This window comes from Hypanus sabinus, chromosome 20 (genome assembly GCF_030144855.1).
Source record: "Hypanus sabinus isolate sHypSab1 chromosome 20, sHypSab1.hap1, whole genome shotgun sequence".
NCBI classification, from domain to species: Eukaryota; Metazoa; Chordata; class Chondrichthyes; order Myliobatiformes; family Dasyatidae; genus Hypanus; species Hypanus sabinus.
Window position 1 is genome coordinate 8324125 of NC_082725.1, and position 18773 is coordinate 8342897.

The 18773-nt window shown below is 40.6% G+C and overlaps 1 protein-coding gene across 7 annotated transcripts in view; it reads left to right on the top strand.

The window, feature by feature from the left end:
• Nucleotides 1-18773, top strand: part of rbms3 (RNA binding motif, single stranded interacting protein) — a 1202299-nt gene that overhangs the window by 1169652 nt on the left and 13874 nt on the right. For all 7 annotated transcript variants that reach the window (XM_059945024.1, XM_059945027.1, XM_059945025.1 and 4 more), the window contains 2 exons: nt 325-435; nt 12027-12107. In XM_059945024.1, the coding sequence (XP_059801007.1) occupies nt 325-435; nt 12027-12107 (192 nt within the window). The remainder of the gene's footprint in view (nt 1-324; nt 436-12026; nt 12108-18773) is intronic.

The window sequence follows — 18773 nt, forward strand, 5'->3', positions numbered from 1 at the left end:
ACAGGCTGCACCACCCAGCAACCAACCTATTTAACACTAGCCTAATCACAGGACAATTTACACTGACCAAGTGACCTACTAACCAGTACATCTTTGGAATGTGGGAGGAAACCAGAGTCACGTATGGGAACGTACAAACTCCTTGTGACAGCACCAGAAATTAACTTTGACACCCCAAGCTGTAATAGCATTGTGCTAACCACTACACTGCCGTGCATATTGCTTCTCGGAAATGATAGTATTTATAAATGTCAAATTGAATTTATAAAGAGTATTCTGCCTTGACACAAAATGTTTCACACTGAATTGCTGAATTTCTTTCAGGGTGCTGTGATAACGCCCACAATGGACCATACCATGTCCATGCAGCCAGCCAGTATGATGGGACCCTTGACCCAGCAGATGAATCACCTGTCACTGGGCACAGCAGGAACAGTGAGTTATAGAGATATCAAGCAAATTCAATCTGAAACATATCATCTCTTACATGTCAGCAATGTCTTAATTATCAGAAACCGAACCAGAACTTCAGAGGGAGAGTCATGAACTATACCGTGCTCTGGGTATAAATGGTTAAAACTCAGGTTTATCAAAAGGCCAAGAGACTCTCTCTTATGTCTATTTCAATATTTTGCACTGTGATATATGATTAACAAGTGGACCAAGCTAAGAGCAACACACACAAAATGACGGAGGAACTCAGCGGGTCAGGCAGCATCTATGGAAATGTGTCTCAGCCTGCTTGTCAACTGTTTATTCATTTCCATAGACGCTGCCCCACCTGCTGTGTTCCTCCAGCATTCCTTCGAATTTCCAACATTTGCTAAAACTCTTGTGTTTATGACCAAGTTAAGATCCATCTTAAGGTAGCGTAACTGGAATTAAGGAGATTGAGAGGGGATCTGATTGAAACATATAAGATTATTAAGGGATTGGACAAGATAGAGACAGGAAGTATGTTCCAGATGCTGGGAGAGTCCAGTACCAGAGGGCATGGTTTGAGAATCAGGGGTAGGTCATTTAGGACTGAGTTAAGGAAAAACTTCTTCTCCCAGAGAGTTGTGGGGGTCTGGAATGCACTGCCTCGGAAGGTAGTGGAGGCCAATTCTCTGGATGCTTTCAAGAAGGAGCTAGGTAGGTATCTTATGGATAGGGGAATCAAGGGATATGGGGACAAGGCAGGAACCGGGTATTAATAGTAGTTGATCAGCCATGATCTCAAAATGGCAGTGCAGGCTCGAAGGGCCGAATGGTCTACTTCTGCACCTATTGTCTATTGTAACTTGAATTAAAAATTACACTTTAATAGAGTAAGATGTTCTTTGGTGCTTCATAGTCACAGTGGGACCAATTACCAAAAGAATCGTCAAAGATACAGATTTCAAGAGTTTACCGATAACAATAAGGATATGCTCAAAAAGGAATGCTACATTTAAATTCATTTTTTGTTGAATGAGATTGCTGGTGTGGACAGCTTTTATAGCCCATGAGAAGATGATGATGATCCCCCTTCCTGAAGCATTTGAGTCTTCTGTTGAATATCGTTTAGATCTAACAGTGAAGAAGTACTTCTAATATAACCCTAAAACAGAATATGGTGTGCTTTGCAGGCAAACTTGCATGTGGTGATGTTCTTGTGTATTTGTGTGCCTTATTCTCCCAAATAGCAGATGTTTGGGACTCGAGAGTTGCTGCAGTGTGTGGCTGGCAGCGACAGTGTACAGTCATGGAGAGGTGATGGAATGGACAGCCAATTATGTGAACTGCTTTGTCCTGAATCGTGTGCATCTCCTTGACTGTTGGAGCCACACTGCTTCAGGCAGTATTTGTTCTATCCGATGTTCCCTGCAGAGTACTGACTTGTCAGCTAGGAAGGAACAGCAGGTCATAATCAGTATGCTTCCATGTATTTGTCTAACCTGACGTAGGGAGACCTCGGAGATTTCACAGTCGATGTTGTGGAAAATCAGGTCTTCTCGTTTCTGTTCGCCATCAGATTCCTATTAGATTCTTTCTTCTTCAACCCTTTACCTTTTCCACATCACCTCCCACCTCACCTTCTCTCACTTCATCCCCCCTCCTCCACCTACCTTACCCCCTCACCAGCCAGCTCGTCCTCCCTCCCATCCTTCCCGTCTTTTTTATTCTGGCTTCTTCCTCCCCCCCCCCACTTTCCAGTCTTGCAGAATGGTCTCAACATGAAACCTCAACTGTTTATTCCTTTCCATACATGCTGCCTAACCTGCAGCATGTTCCTCCAGCTTTTTATTTTTGTTACGCTGTTTACCAATCAGCTGCATCAAAAAATTTTCTAGCTTTAGAGTAGAGCATATCTGGGAAAGTCATGGAGAACCTCAGATTTTTGCCATCTTTAAGATGACACCTATCATTTCAACCAGCCGCCAAATGATTGTAAGAAGCCCTTTCTGAGGTTCACTGGTGTGTGTGCCAAGGTACCGCAGCGGTTAGCATGGTGCTATTATAACACTGGAGTTCAGAGTTCAATTCCTGCTGCTGCCTGAAAGGAGTTTGTACTTTCTCCCCATGACCATGTGAGTTTCTTCCCACAATCTGGTTAGTGAGTTAATTGGTCATTGTAAATTTTCCTATAATTAGGCTAGTGCTGAATAGGTGTATCACTGTGCTGTCTGGCATGAGGGCCAGAAGAGTCTGTTCCACGTTGTATCTCTAAATAAATAAATAGATAGATAGATAAACCAATCAATCTTTTTCCATCTGCAATGGTTCACCAAGAATAACACCCAGGTTTTTATTTTTTAACATTTTCGTGCTGATTTTTTTCAACATAACTCTGTGGCTTGCTAAACCTTTTCAAAGAATAGTTAAGCATCAACCATGTTGGGCAGAAGTTAATATTAACCAGTTCAGGTAAAGAAAGCAGACCAGGATTGAGAATGTGTCTGTGTGGCTGCTGAGCATTCTGAAGGGGGTAGGTGAACAGTTGGCCTGAGGTTATTGTCTACATTGATATAAATTGCATCAGTAGAAAAATGCTGGAGGAACTCAGCAGGTCAGGCAGCACCTATGGAAGGCATTTCAACATTTTTTGGCTGAGACCCTACATCAGGACAATGCACTTTTAATGGTAGAAGAAGAATTGGGGTCCTGTGAAGTCCAGAAAGGAAGTTGCGCAAAGGGTTGAAAAGCAGGATCTGGAGGATAGTAACCCTTTGGATTATTCCCAGTGCCACCTTCTAGTGAGGGCAGGTATAGAAAAAGGATATTGGAACGTATCACTGAAGAGTTGGTGTAATGGGCAGGGTTTCAGATTTTTGGTGCTTCGGCATCTCTTCTGGGCTAAGGTGACCCATACAAGAGGGATGGGATGCAGTTGAGTTGGAGCAGGACCAAGATCCTGGTGAGCAGGTCTTTTTGTGCCACTAAGGGGGGTTAATAACTAGATTGGCATAGGCTTGGGATCCAAAGCACTAGTAAGACAGATGAGAGGCTGGCATTCATGCAGAAGTCAATGACACTAAGTTCAGTAAACAACATAGGCAAGAGCCTGGTACAGAGCACAAGAAGACTAATGCATTTAGTTCAATACATGACACTTGACAGATAAGGTGGATGAACTCAGGATGTGGAATGGAGATATTGTAGACATTAGGCAAACATGGTTAAGAGAGGAACAGCACTGGCAGATAAATTTCCCAGAGTACGGGGGGCCTTAGGCAAAATAGAGATAAAGGAAATAGGGGATGGGGAGTTGCATTTATGAATAAGGAGAACATTACAAGAGTAGTCCAAGATAAAATTACTGAAAATAAACGCAAGACATTCAGCAGATGCTGGAAATCTAGGGTAACACACACAAATGCTGGAGAAACTCAGCAGCTCAGGCAGCATCTATGGAGGGGAATAAGCAGTCAATACTTTGGTCTGAAACCCTTCATCAGGATGAAAGGTCTAGGCCCAAAGCATCAACTTCTTATTCCTCTCCATAGATGCTGCCTGACTAGCCGAGTTTTCCAGCATTTTGTGTGTGTTCCTGGAAGTAATTTCATCTTGGACGACTATGGGTACAGCTGAGAAATAAGTGGCAATGATTCATCTTGTGATTGTGTTCTAGGCCTCCAAATAGTCAAGAGGAATAAATGGAACAATTACATAATAGTGTTATCACTTTCTTTATGTAGCAGGTGGCGGAGTGGAGATACTTCTCTACCAAAGGGCGTGTAAGGTGTTCCTTCTATTGACTGGCCTACAGGTCACCCTTGGGCAAGGTGGAGCACCTGCTTAGCCCCCCCACCCCTGATCAGGATCATATGAAGCCATGGGAGGCGGTGGTGGATGGTTGTATGAGCAGCTGGTGCATATCACAATTGCTGGTTATGTAACCGTTGAAACTAGGCAATCTCTGCAGTAGAGTATTCATTAGAGACCATATGATATAGGAGCAGTATTAGGCCATTTAGCCCATTGAGTTTGCTTCACCATTTCATTATGGCTGATCCACTTTTCCTCTCGGCCCGCCTCCTGACCAAACAAGAATCTATCCACCTCTCCCTTAAATATACGTAATGACTTGGGCTCCACAGCCACCTGTGGCAACAACTTCAATGGATTCACCACTCTCTGGCTAAAGAAATTCCACCTCATCTCTGTTCTAAATGGATGCCCCTGTATTCTGAGGCTCCCTCCAAAGGGGCCCAAACCTGTTCATAGGCCTCACTCATGCTTTATAAAGCTTCAACATTACATCCTTGTTTTTATATTCTAGTCCTCTTGAAGTGAATGCTAACGTCACATTTGCAACCTGCAAATGAACCTTTTGGATATCCTACACAAGGATTCCCAAGACCCTTTGCACCTCAGAATTTTGATAATGGCTGGTGTCACCCATCTTGTAAAATCACTGCCCTGAAGGAGGCAAGGCCAAAACACTTCTGTAGTAGTGACCCACATCAAAATCAGGTTCATCATGACTCACGTGTCATGAAATTTATATTATTTTTACAGCAGCAGTACTGTGCAAAAGTCTTAGGCGCCCAAGCTATATATATGTGCTGAAGACAGACACACTGACCTCTAGTCTCACTCATCTTGAGGGGAAGGTGCCTGCTTGCATTAACCCTGTCTATACCCCTCATAATTTATAAACCTCTACAAACCTCCCCCAAATCATATTTTGAAGATCTAACATTATGGCACGTTATCTTATATCTTTTCTCATTTGTGTAATGTGAGCTGCACAATTCCATTGCAAAATCCAATCCATTAAGGGCCCTGCATGCTGCTGTCACTGCTCTAGAGGTGAAGAAGCAGTCGGCTAAAACCCAACATTGTGGGACTGTGAATTGACATATCACTCACTCAGTCAGATAACAGTCGATATGCTTTCAAAGTGAAGTTAACAATGGAGGCTGAGACAGCCTATCCAGGGGAGGGGGGAACAGAAACTTGTGGGTTGCCTTCAGCACATCACAAACAGACAGACAATGATGCAAACAATGCACTTCACTGTATATTTTGATGTACATACAAGAAGTAAAGCTAATCTTTTAGATCACTGTGCAGAAGCTTTTGTCACATGTATATAGCTCAGGAGTCTAAAACATTTGCACAATACTGTAGTAATCTTATGTATTGCACTGTACTGCTGCTGCTGTAAAAAGAACAACAAATTTCATGACATATTTGAGTGATGATAAACCTGATTTGATTTGGGTCTCTATTGTGAACTGAGAGTGCGAAGGGGGCAGGGAGAGAGACATCATAGTTGGGAAAAGGGATAGAGAGAGGGGAGGGAACAGAAAGAACCAAAGAGACATTCTGTAATGATCAATATACCAATTGTTTGAAATCAAATAACCTTGCCTGGTATCTCAGGCACCCTGCCCTTGGCACTCCTTCTCTGTCACCTAACCCTCATTCCTCCCATGACATTCCACCCTCACCGTTCCCAACACCTGTTAGCTCCTATTAGATTTACAAAGTCACTCTCCACTCCAAGTGGACAAATACAGTACTGTGGAAAAGCCCTGGCACCCCAGCAGTATATATGTGCCCAAGACTTTTGTACAGTACTGTAATTTTATTTGAAGTCTTTTGTTTGCTCACTGGTGAAGGGATGAAATGTTGGGAGACTAGAGATGGTTTGCAGAGGCAGAAGGCAGCTTTGGGTATAGGCTGTGGATGTGGAAGAACATGGCTGTTCCACACTACTCTGACATATTCCCCAGCATAACTATTAACCCAGTTTTTTCTTTGGTAATTTTTATGTTTTGCATGGTACTGCTGCCAGGAAACAAAAAAATTTCAGACATATCTCATTCATAATATACCTGATTATGATTCTGTTTCATTATATGCCTCTCTGACACAAGACTGGTTCAGAGCTAAACACAAACACGAGATTCTGCAGATGCTGGAAATCCAGAGTATCACACACAAATGGTGGAGGCACTCAATAGGTCAGGCAGCCCCCTATGGAGAGGAATTACTAGTCAACGCGAGTCCTGATGAAGGGTCTCAGCTCAAAAAGTTGACTATTTATGGGAGCAGGTGGTGGATGGTCGTACAAACAGCTGATGCAAATCACAAGTCCTAGTTATGCTACTATTGATATCAGGCTGACAATCTTTGAAGAATATTGATAATGGCTGGGGTCACCCATCTTGTACAGACACTACCCAGAAGAAGGTAATTGGAAACCACTTCTGTAGAAAAATTTGCCAAGAATCATCATATTCATGGTCACCCATATCATACAACACAGCACATAATGAACAAACTACTGATTCAAGCAGCAGGTTAACATTGATGAAATCCACTTTGAAGTCCATTTTTACGTCTGATGTTTGAATTTTCTCCTCCTTTAAGAAAATAGTCTGCACCTTTATTCTTCCTAGCAAAGTGCATTATCCCACACTTCTCAGCACTATATTCCATCTGCCATTTCTTTACCAACTCACCCTTACTGGCCTCATCAGTAACTTCAGAACCCACAGAACTAGAGGGGAAGGAAATGTTCAGCAATCCCTAGAGACTACTGGGAAGATGGATACTGCACTAACATGGAAATAATTAAACTAATGAGGAAGATTGTTCAGATTCTTCAAACCAGATGCTTAAAATCACTGATGTTGGAAGTTTCACCAGCCATCTTTTATGAATATACACAAAAAGAATGTGATGGAAAATTGAGTACCTTTCAGGGAGCAATTACAATAAATTTATTCTTATTAAAATAGTGGAAAAAATTAATGAGCACTCCTTTAATTCTGGCACATCTATCTTTCAGTTGCCTCCTGGGAATGGACATTGCAGTATCAATTACCTGTCTCTAATTGGTCCAGAACAGAGGAAGTAGTTAGGAGTCAGCCATGTTGGGTGGTTACATATTGATAAACTCGGCAGATTTCTCCCCCTGAAGGACAACAATGGGACAGCTGGATTTTAACATTATTCCAGTAATTCTGTGCTCACCATCAACCAAGAATCGCATCTTAATTCCAGTGATGTAGTCTAATGTCATATTTTATTTATATATTATATATCAGAATGACTTTTGATGTAAACTAATCCACAATTTGTTCCCTATCAGCATTTTTGTAATGTACTGTGTAAACATTGCTGAAATGAATATAATCACTCCATGACAAAGTGACCAAATATATACCCAATGGCCACTTTATTAGGTATACTTGCTCGTTAATACAAATATCTAATCAGTCAATCATGTGGCAGCAACTCAATGCATAAAAGCATGCAGACATGGTCAAGTGGTTCATTTGGTGTCCAGACCAATGATCAGAATGGGGAAAAATATGATCTAAGTCACTTTGACTGTGGAAGAATTGCTAGTGCCAGATGGGGTGGTTTGAGTATTCAGAAACTGCTGATCTCCTGGGGTTTTCACAACAGTCTTTAGAGTTTACAGAGAATGGTGCAAAAAAAAAACAAAACATCCAATAAGCAGCAGTTCTGTGGGTGAAAAGTCCTTGTTAATGAGAGAGGTCAGAGAGGAATGGCTGACTGGTTCAAGCTGACAGCAAGGCGACAGTAACTCAATTAACCACATGTTACAACAGTGATGTGTAGAAGAGCATCTTTGAATGCTCAAGACATTGAACCTTGAAGTGGATGGGGTACAGCAGCAGAAGACCATGAACATACACTTAGAGTCCACTTTATTAGTTACAGGAGGCTCCTAATAAAGTGGCCACTGAGTGCAGATTCTATATTTTGTGCAGACAGGAAATGCCTCCATTATCAAACAATTAACCAGTAAAATTGTAATTTACACAAAAACGTGGAAACGTCAGATCTAACGCAGAAGTGCAGGCTGGATCTTATGTACTGTAAACCTCTTGTTCTTAGTCCAAATCCACACCTTATCAGTTATTTGTACCTAAAGACATTTTCTTCTGTCTTTGCTTATTGTACCTTTCTTCCTCATAATTGTTAACTCATTTGTAGTTAAATATCAATACTTTATTAAAATATATTCCTTCAAGATATGTTCAAAACATATGTTCTTTGAGCATATTCAATGTTTCTATCTCCACAGTTATCATGAGTTTGGAATTCCGAAGAGTCGCAAACTTCAAAAAAAATAAAAACTCCTTCTAATTTACATCTTTAGACCATAAGACATAGGAGCAGAATTAGGCCATTTGGCCCATCGAGTCTGCTCCACCATTTCATCATGGCTGATTCAATTTTCCTCTCAGCCCCAATCTCCTGCCTTCTTCCCATATCCCATCCCTTCATGTCCTTACCAATCAAGAATCTATCAACCTCTGCCTTAAAAGTATGTAATGACTTGGCCTCGTCAACCACCTGTGGCAACTAATTCCACAGATTCGCCACTCCCTGGTTAAAGAAATTCCTCCTCATTGCCAGTCTAAAACGTTGCCCCCTTTTCTGAGGCTGTGTGCTCTGGTCCTAGACTCTCCCACCATAGGAAATATCCTCTCCACATCTACTCGATCAGGACCTTTCAACATTTCATAGGTTTCAATGAGGTCATCCCACATTCTTCTGAATTCTAGTGAATACAAATATCTTCATATGGAAAGCCCTTCAAAACTGGAATCATTTTCGTGAACCTCCTTTGATCCCGCTCCAGTTTCAGCACATCTTTCCTAAGATTAGGAGCCCAAACCTGTTCACAATACTCCAAGTGAGGCTTCACCGCTGCTTTATAAAGTTCCATTATAACCTTGCTTTTATATTCTAGTCCTCTTGAAATGAATGCTAACATAGCATTTGCCTTCCTCATCTCTAACTCAACCTGCAAATGAACCTTTAGAAAATCATGTGAAGGACTCCCAAGTCCCTTTGAGCCTCAGATTTTTGAATTTTCTCTCCATTAAGAAAATAGTCCACCTTTTGTTTCTTCTGAAAAAGTGCATGACCATACACTTCCAGACGCACTATTTCACCTTCAACTTCTTTGCTCATTCTCCTAATCTGTCCAAGTCCTTCTATAGCTTCTCTACTCCCTCACAACTACCTGCCCCTCCACCTATCTTCATATTGTCCACTAACTTTGCAACAAAGCCATGAATTCCATCATCCAAGTCATCAGCATATAATGTAAAAATAAGCTGTCCCTTTAATGAGCAACCATCTTGAAAAGATGAGGCAGCATGGTAGTGTAGTGGTTAGCATGTCACAATCATAAATCTGGGTATAATTCCTATCACTGTCTTTAAGGAGTTTGCATGTTCTCCACGTGACTGCATGGATTTCCTGCTGGTGCTCCAGTTTCCCCCCACAATCCAAAGATGTACAAGTAGAGTTAGTAAGCTACAGGCATATCATGTAGACGTCAGGGGGGTGTCAACATTTGCTCAGCACAATCCTCACAGATATTATATGATGCAAATGACACATCTCACTCTATGTTTCAATGTACATGTAAAAAATAACGCTAATCTTTATCTTTAAGCTACATAATACCCTCATGCAAATATGGTTTTTTTAACACTCAGAAATTTTTAATGATTTAATTTGCCACTCTGCTATTTAGTGCTGTCTAATTTACGGGATTGCTTCCTTCTCAAGGAATTAAAACTGTTAAAGAATGATTCCAATGCATCTCTGGTGAGTTATGAGTGATACACTCAGTGCAGCAAATCAGTGTTAACAGCACTTGTGATTTCACTGCACAGATCAAGAGGAAAACTTGAATAAATGTTGTATTGGAAACATAAATTTTGGGGGAAAGTTACAGAAGATTTAACACAGAAAAAATAAAACCCATATTACAAGAATACAAGTCGAAAGTAGATGAACAGTATGGTACTTAAATTTATTGTATTTCCTGCATTGTTTCTTTGTTTCGTGGCTGTCAGTTGGACGAAAAACCTCAGGTTATCTACCATATGCATACTTTGATAATAAAGGTATTTCGAATCTTTGACTGTTTTATGATGAGTGTTACCGCACTAAATGATATACAGGTGGTGGATTGAATCATTTTTGGAAATGAGCAGCAACCCCACAGACAAGAATTTGTCAGCAAGCTAAGAATTAGAGTTGAAACCCCTTTTTATCGGGTGTCTGTAGAAACGCAGCGCGTTAGCCCCTTGCTAACAGCCACTGGACTAGCAGTGGGAAAACCACCTTTCTTAAACTCTAACTCTCGGGTCAGTATGACTTGGGTCCCACCAAAACCAGGAAGTTGGGATGTCTCGACCACCCGAACCCCGATCTGTGCGAATCCTGTGTAAATACTGCCTCCATGCAACTAGCCATTAGCAAGAAATAACAGATTGTACATTGCATACAATTATAAAGAAAATATACTTACAAATTTCAGCTTTATTGAACAGTTAGTTAGAAAAAGAAAAAAAAAATAGTAAAAAGGACCCATTAATCCAGTCCAAATGTGCATCTACGTTGGAGCTCATCTTGAAATTGTCTTTAACTCACACTCTGGACCCATGGTCTGTCGCTCAAAATCCCTCTCAAACACACGGGCTTCCCCCACGGGATTATTGGTCCTTCCTCCTCAAAGCCATTCATTCATCTGCACAAAGCACCTTGTTCAATAGGGACGGCATCCTCAGCCATCTTCTTTTCTGTCTTCCAGCAGCCACCAAAAAGACCTCGACCCACACCAGTGTCCGTCACAACAACATCTCTGTCCAGTGTTCTCTGGAACCTTCTCCTAATTCCACCATCCTGATAAGCTGACACAACCTTCCTAAATTGAACAACATAGCCCCTTATCTTTAGCTCAAACCCAAACATGCTAAAAGCAGAACAGACTGCTCCTATAGAACTGCTAAAATGAAGTATCTACAACACAACAGTACAGCATAACAGTAAGTTATGTTACAACAGTAAGTACAGCATAGAAACAGGGCCTTCAGCCCATCTAATCTGTGCCAAACCATTTAAATTGCCTACTCCCAATCGACCTACACTGGGACAATATCTCTCCATATTCCTGGCATCCACATACCCATCCAATTTCTCTTAAACATTGAAATTGACCAGTTGCACTGGCTGCTCATTCCACATCCTCACAACCATCCAAGTGAAGAAGTTTGCCCTCATGATCCCCTTAAACTTCGCACCTTTCACCCTTAACCCATGACCCTTAGTTGTAATATCACCCATCTTCAGTGGAAAAAGCCTGCTTGCATTTACCCTATCTATACACCTCATAATTTTGTATACCTCTATCAAATTTCCTCTCAATCTTCTGCGTACAAAGGAATGAAGTCATAACCTACTCAGTCTCTCTTTATTAATTTCTTATGATTCAATTTGACCATTGGGAAATTCCACAAAGTCAAACCAAAGTTAAGCCACATTATCTAGTAGTATTATTCAATATTACTACTTGAATATTGAAGTAGTATTCTTCAATATTACTTCAATATTGAAATTTGGAATTGGAATTTAATATCCCAATTTCTCATTGTTCTTTAATTTTCTGATTTTCTATAATTTTTTGCAACACGTTGAACTTTAAAAGTATGTTTTTAATCATTGTTTCATCCAGGCAGGGAAGGTTCATGTAATGCTTTGTATTTTTACAGTACATGACTGCTGCCGCGCCTATGCAAGGGACCTACATTCCCCAGTACACTCCTGTGCCTCCAACAGCTGTCCCTGTTGAAGTAAGTATATGGGTCTTGTACTTCTTGATGATGCACACTTTACTTGTGTAGTCACTTTAATCCAAAATGTGATGAGTTTCATTACAATCCTGATAATTGGTAGCAAATCCTCCTCAGGCAAGTGAGGTGCAATTTCTAATGCTTAACAATCCTACTCAAAGTAAGTCTGAGCAGCCTCAGCCCATTTCTTGTGGAAATGCTCAACTTACCTGCAGTTTCTTCTCATTACTACCATCAAATAGGAGGTACAGATACCTTAGGTTCCAAACCACTAGGTTCAGGAACAGTTATTACCCTACATCCATCAGGCTCCTGAACCAGAGTGGATAACGTCATTCACCTCAACACCGAACTGACTCCGCAACCTAAAGACTCACTTTCAAGGACTCTGCAACTCATGCGATCAGTATTATTTATTTATGTATTCTTTGCACAATATATATTTATACACATTGATTGTTTGTCAATTTTTATTTGTGTTGTTTTTCATAAATATTGCTGTATTTTTCCTGTGAATGCCTGCAAGAAAATGAATCTCAGGGTTGTATATGGAGACATATACGTACTTTAATAATAAACTGACTTTGATTTTGACTATCATTATACTTCATATAAAGCACGAGCCAGAGGTAGGAATTGCTCTGCATCACCAAGAAATATTTCATCACTATCTATAGGTATCCAGAATCAGTGCTCATGGAATTAAACCAGAGCTCTATTCATTTAGGAAATCCAGTTTCTGATACACAAAGATCTGGTGCGGAACTACCATTTTTCAGGTTAAATACAGGGCACCCTGTTCCTCTCTCCTCCTTCCTCAACTATTTCATTCTCCCATTTTCTTTCCTTTGCCTACCATAATGACCCATCTGCCTCTCTCCCATCTCGCTTCCATTCCCCTCTCTCTCCCCATCTTCATTCCCTTTCTCCCCCTCCCTTCCCTTTTCAAATCAAGTTTATTATCATAATAGCTTATGAAAGTACGGATGAAATTTACAGATGGATTACGCATAAATAAACAAACTAAAGTGCATAAATTAAATATCGTAAGGTACAAAGCAGATTAATCAGTGTCACTTTGAATGTGATGCTGCAAGGAGTTCAGAAGCCTAATGGCCTGAGGGAAGAAAATGTTTTTCACCCTGACCATTCTTGTTTCATGCATCAGATAGTAGAAAGTCAAAAAGGATGCTGGATGGATGGGTGGGATACTTAATAATACTAAGGGCCCTGCGTACGCAGTGTTCCTGTTAAATGTCCCGATGGATGGTAGGGAGACCATCTCAGCTGTTCTCACAGTCCTTTGTAAGCATCTCGGATCCACTGCTCAGCTGCTCCCATACCAGATAGAGAAGCAGCTTGTCAGGATGCTCTCAATGGTGCTCCTATAAAATGCAGTTAAGGTGGGTGGGGGCAGTGCCTCGCTTGCTCGATCTCCTTAGGAAGCGGAGACAATGCTGTGCCTTCTTGTTCAGAGTGGTGATAGTAAGGGACCAGATAAGATCATCCATGATGTGAACTCCCAGAAACCTGGAACATTATCTTCCACCTTCTTCTTCCTCCCTCCTTCCCCCCCACCCCCACCAACAATACTACCCCACCAGCACCTCCCTTTTTGTCAAGGAGGATTGGAAGGTTATGGCAAACACTCTGAAAGGGAATTGTAGAGAAAAAGGAAGTTACTGCAGCAGAAGTAAAATCAACTTAAAGTCTTATTGAATAGTATGAAGGGGACAGTGCGGGAGGACTATAAACAGACTGTCCAGTTTCTATTTCCCTATTCTTATCTCTGCTACTTACCCAGAGTTAATTCCAGCCAGACCTACTCATTTAATTATAGTCAATCTTATATTGTATCTACTTATCTTCTTCACTCCATCTATCAAGTCAACTACCTTCCAATCTACTGAGATAGAACACAGAACATAGAATATTACAGCACAGTACAGTCCCTTCGGCTCATAGGGTTGTGTTGATCTTTTAACCTTTACCAAGATCAATCTAACCCTTCCTTCCTACATAACCCTCCATTTTTCTTTCATCCAGGTGTCTATCTAAGAATCTCTTAAATGTCCCTAATGTTTCTGCCTCTATCACAACCCCTGGCAGTGCCTTTCATGCACAAACAACTTTCTGCATTTAAAAAAAACCTACATCTGACATCCCCCCCTAAACTTTCCTCCAATGATCTTCATCCTGCCCCCTTATAGTTTCCATTTTTGCCCTGGGAAAATGTCTCTTGCTGTCCATACGAACAGCATCCTCTTCTTCAGCAAAGGACACAATCACGATCTCAGTCATTATCTCTGCCCCTATGCATAAAATACCTTCAGTTATCTAATTCTTGCATCATTATCATCATTACGTGCCATGTCATTTGACATGGGCAATCATGGTCTGCAACAGAAGTGATTTGCCACCATCCTAATTAACCCCTCCAATCCTTATTGTCACACCATCTTATAAAGACTTTTAGATTCTCTTTTGTATCAACTGCCTTTTTGCTTTTTACACTCTCCTTTTGCTTGTATTATTTCCCTCATTGTGTCGCATTTGGCCTGGCTAGGAATCAAGTTTCTCATCACCAACATATGTCATGAAATTTGTTGTTTTGTGGCAGCAACAGAGTGCACTACATAAAATATACTATAAATTAAAAATAAGAAATATATTGTATAAAAATGAATTAAATTAATATTAAGTGGTGAAACCACACCAAATTTAGATATAGAACACTCACACCTTTTTTTCTTTTTATCAGTCTCTCTCATTTTTTTTCATTCAAGAAGTTCTGCTTTTTGGTTCTTTCCTCCACCCTCCCACACACCCTCACCCCTCCAAGATAATTTGAGAAATAGAGCCATCAGAAAGTACAGCTTAGAAACAGACCCTTTGGCCCATTAGTCTATGGCAAACCATTTAAACTGCCTACTCCCATTAACCTGCACCTGGACCATAGCCCACCATACCCCTACCATCCATGTACCTACCTAAACTTCTCTTAAACATGAAAATCAATCTTGCATGCAACACTTCTGCTGGCAGCTCATTCCACACTCTTACAACCCTCTGAGTGAAGAAATTTCCCTTCATGTTCCCTTTGAACTTCTCAATTTTCACCCTGCTTGCATTTATCCTGTCTATACCCCTCATAAACCCCTCATCTGTCTGTCTAATTTTGTATACCTCTATCAAATCTCCTCTCAATCTTCTATGTTCCAAGAAATAAAATCCTAACTATTTAATCTTTCTATATTACTCAGGTCCCCCAGACCCTGCAACATCCTTGTAAATTTTCTCTGTGCTCTTTCAACTTAATTACATCCTTCCCCTAGGTAGATGCCAAAGTAGACCTCATCAATGTTTTGTACAACTTCAACATTAGATCCCATCTACTGTACTCAATACTTTGATTTATGAAGGCCAATGTGCCAAAAGCTTTCTTTATGACCCTATCAACCTGTGACGTCCCATCCAACGAATTATGTACCTGTATACCCAGATTCCTTTGTTCTGCCACACTCTTCAGTGTCCTACCATTCACTGTGTAAGACCTACCCTGGTTGGTCCTACTGAAATGCAACACCTATGACTGGTCTGCATTAAATTCCATCTGCCATTTCTCAGCCCATTTGTCCAGCTGGTCCAGATCCCGCTGCATGCCATGATAGTCCTCCTTGGTGTCCACTACACCCTTGATCTTGGTGTCTTCCACAAATTTGCTGATCCAGTTAACCACATTATCATCTAGATCATTGACATAGATGACAAACAACAACAGACCCAGCATTGATTCTTGTGGCACTCCACTAATCACAGGCCTCCAGTCGAAAAGCAACCATCTAATACCACGCTCTGGTTTCTCCTACAAAGGCAATGTCTAATCCAATTTACTACCTCATCCTGAATGCCGAACGACAGAAACTTCTTGACAAATCTCCCATGTGGGACCTTCTCAAATGTCTTTCTAAGGTCCATGTAGACAACATCCATTACCTTGCCTTCATCTACTTTCCTGGGAACTTCCTTACAAAACTATAAGATCGGTTAGACACGACCTACCACCACAAAGGCATGCTGACTATCATTAATCAGTTCATGTCTATTCACGTACTCATATGTCCATTTCCTTAGAATACCTCCCAATAACTTTCCCACTACTGATGTCAGGCTTACAGGCTTATATTTTTAGAGCCTTTCATAACATTGGCTATCCTCCACTCCTCCAGCACCTCACCTGTCACCAAAGATGAGTTAAATATCTCTGCTAGAGTCCTGGCAATCTCTGCACTTGCCTCCTGCAGGGTCTGAAGGAGCACCTTGTCAGGCCGTGGGGATTGATCCACCCAATTTGCCTCAAGCCAGCAAACACCTCCTCTGTAATCTGTATAGAGTCCATGGAGTTGATGCCTTTTTACCTCACCTCTATAGACTCTGCATCCATTTCCTGAGTAAATACAGATACAAAATGGATTTAAGATCTCCCCCATCTATTTTGGCTCTACGCATGGATTACCTTTCTGATCTTCCAGAGGACCAATTTTGTCCTTTGTGGTCCTTTGCTCTTAACATATCTCACCCTATTTGTTCCTACTTGCCTATACCTGCAATGCACCTACTTTTTCTTCTTAACCTCAATATCTCTTGAAAACCAAGGTTCCCTACACTTGTTATCTTTACCTTTTATTCTGACTGGTGCAAACAAGCTTTGTACTCTCAAAATATCACTTTCAAAGTTCTTGTACTTAACAAGTACACCTTTGCCAGAAAACAGCCTGTCCCAATCCACACCTGCTAGGTCCTTTCTAATACTATCATAATTGGCCTTTCTCCAGTTTAGGATCTCAAGCCTACCTGTTTGCATATTTACTTTAAATTTAATGGTATTTTAGATTTAAGGTTGAATTTAATTTCTAACAGAAAAGTATTACATTTACAGTTTGTAAATGTTTCTGAATTTCAAGAGCATTAAAAAAAACTGTGACAAATCTAGCAGCTGGCAATACTTGAGAGTAGGGCTTTGCTGTCTGTCAAAGCATCTGTGGGAATTTTAGCCTCTCTATTGTATTGTTCAAAGTGTATGCCAGATGAATGTCTGCTAAATCCTGCCTTTTCTTTGTATAGTGAATGGAGGCCATTCACATCCTAAACTACTTGACTAGCCCATAGTGACTTCTGTTAAAGTTTGCAACAATAATATTTCTAAGTATTTTTAATGTATCTATTGAGTTTATTTTACATTTTGCCCTGACTGAGGAGTTGCCTTTTTGTTTTACCGGCTTAATTTGTCTCGGCACATGCTCCTTAAATTGTGGAATATTCATGCTCCTGTTAACATAAAAACACAACTTTTACAGTTGCAATACTTCTGATAATGTCAGTCCACTGTCATATTGAAATTAGCACGTTTGCCAGTGCTATCTGACAGTGTTTGTGTTGGGTTTCTGTGTGTGTCTCTCATCAAATGTCATTCTTGTCATTTTACAATCTCTACACACGCACAATATAATCATACACAAAAAAAAATCAACATCATTTGTACTTTCATTCCTTGGTTTACATTCAACTTTGACTTTGTACTTGTAACTTCAAGCTTAATCACATCACATCTGTCTCATGTTGAGCACTTTCACATTGTCTAATGATGAGAATAAATGAGAATAGAAGCTACTTTGAAGAATATTTTAAAAGTAAACTGCCTGTTGCATTACCTCTCACACATCATTTATATCTGAAAAATATCCGACTTTTCTGGTACATAAACAGTTTCTTGCAGAGCAAACAGCAATAGGGCACAGAAACAGGCCCTTAAGCCAACCATCTCCATGCCAACCATAAAGTAACTCCCCGTGCTACTCTCAGTAAATGGTAGCAAAGCTGATGAACAGCTGAAAAGTGTTGCTGGGACTGGAGGACCTGAATTATAAGGAAAAATTGAATAGGTTAGGAATTTATTCCTTGGAACATAGAAGATTGAGACGAGATTTGTTGGAGATATACAATGTTATGAAGGGTATAGATAGCGTAAATACAAGCAGGCTTTTTCTATTGAGCTTTGGTGGGACTACAACTAGAGGTCATGGGTTAAGAGTGAAAAGTTTAAGGTGGAACATGAGGGCAAACTTTTTTACTCAGAGGTTCGTGAGAGTGTGGAATCTCTCAGATCGATGGGATGAGGCAGAATAGTAGTTTAGCACCAACTATCTGGGTTGAAGGGCCAGTTTCTGTGATATTCTGTTACTGTATGACTCTAAGTTGAGCATTGATTCCATGTATTGGATCAATGGCAAAAAGGTCATGCACTTAACAGGCCTGGTAATATTATCACATTTTTCTCAATTGACCATGAATCTATCAGAGCTCCCTGCATTCTTAAGGGGATAATTTTTGCCAGGGCTTCTTTTATCTTTGAGAACATGCCATACTGCTGAGGCTGCTCGCCCAATTAGGGGAACCAAGTATAATTTGTTTGGTAGAACAGAGATATGAGCATCTTGGTTGTTAGGGAATAGTTGGACCAAGGGGCCTGTTTCCATGCTGTGTGACTCTATGAGGGAAAATTTAATTCAAGATGAAGTTCCTCAACTAAGGCTGCAGTAATGATTCAGTAGCTGAATGAGCATGTGACGTACTAACTAAAAGGGCAGTTGTATTTGCCAGCTTGTG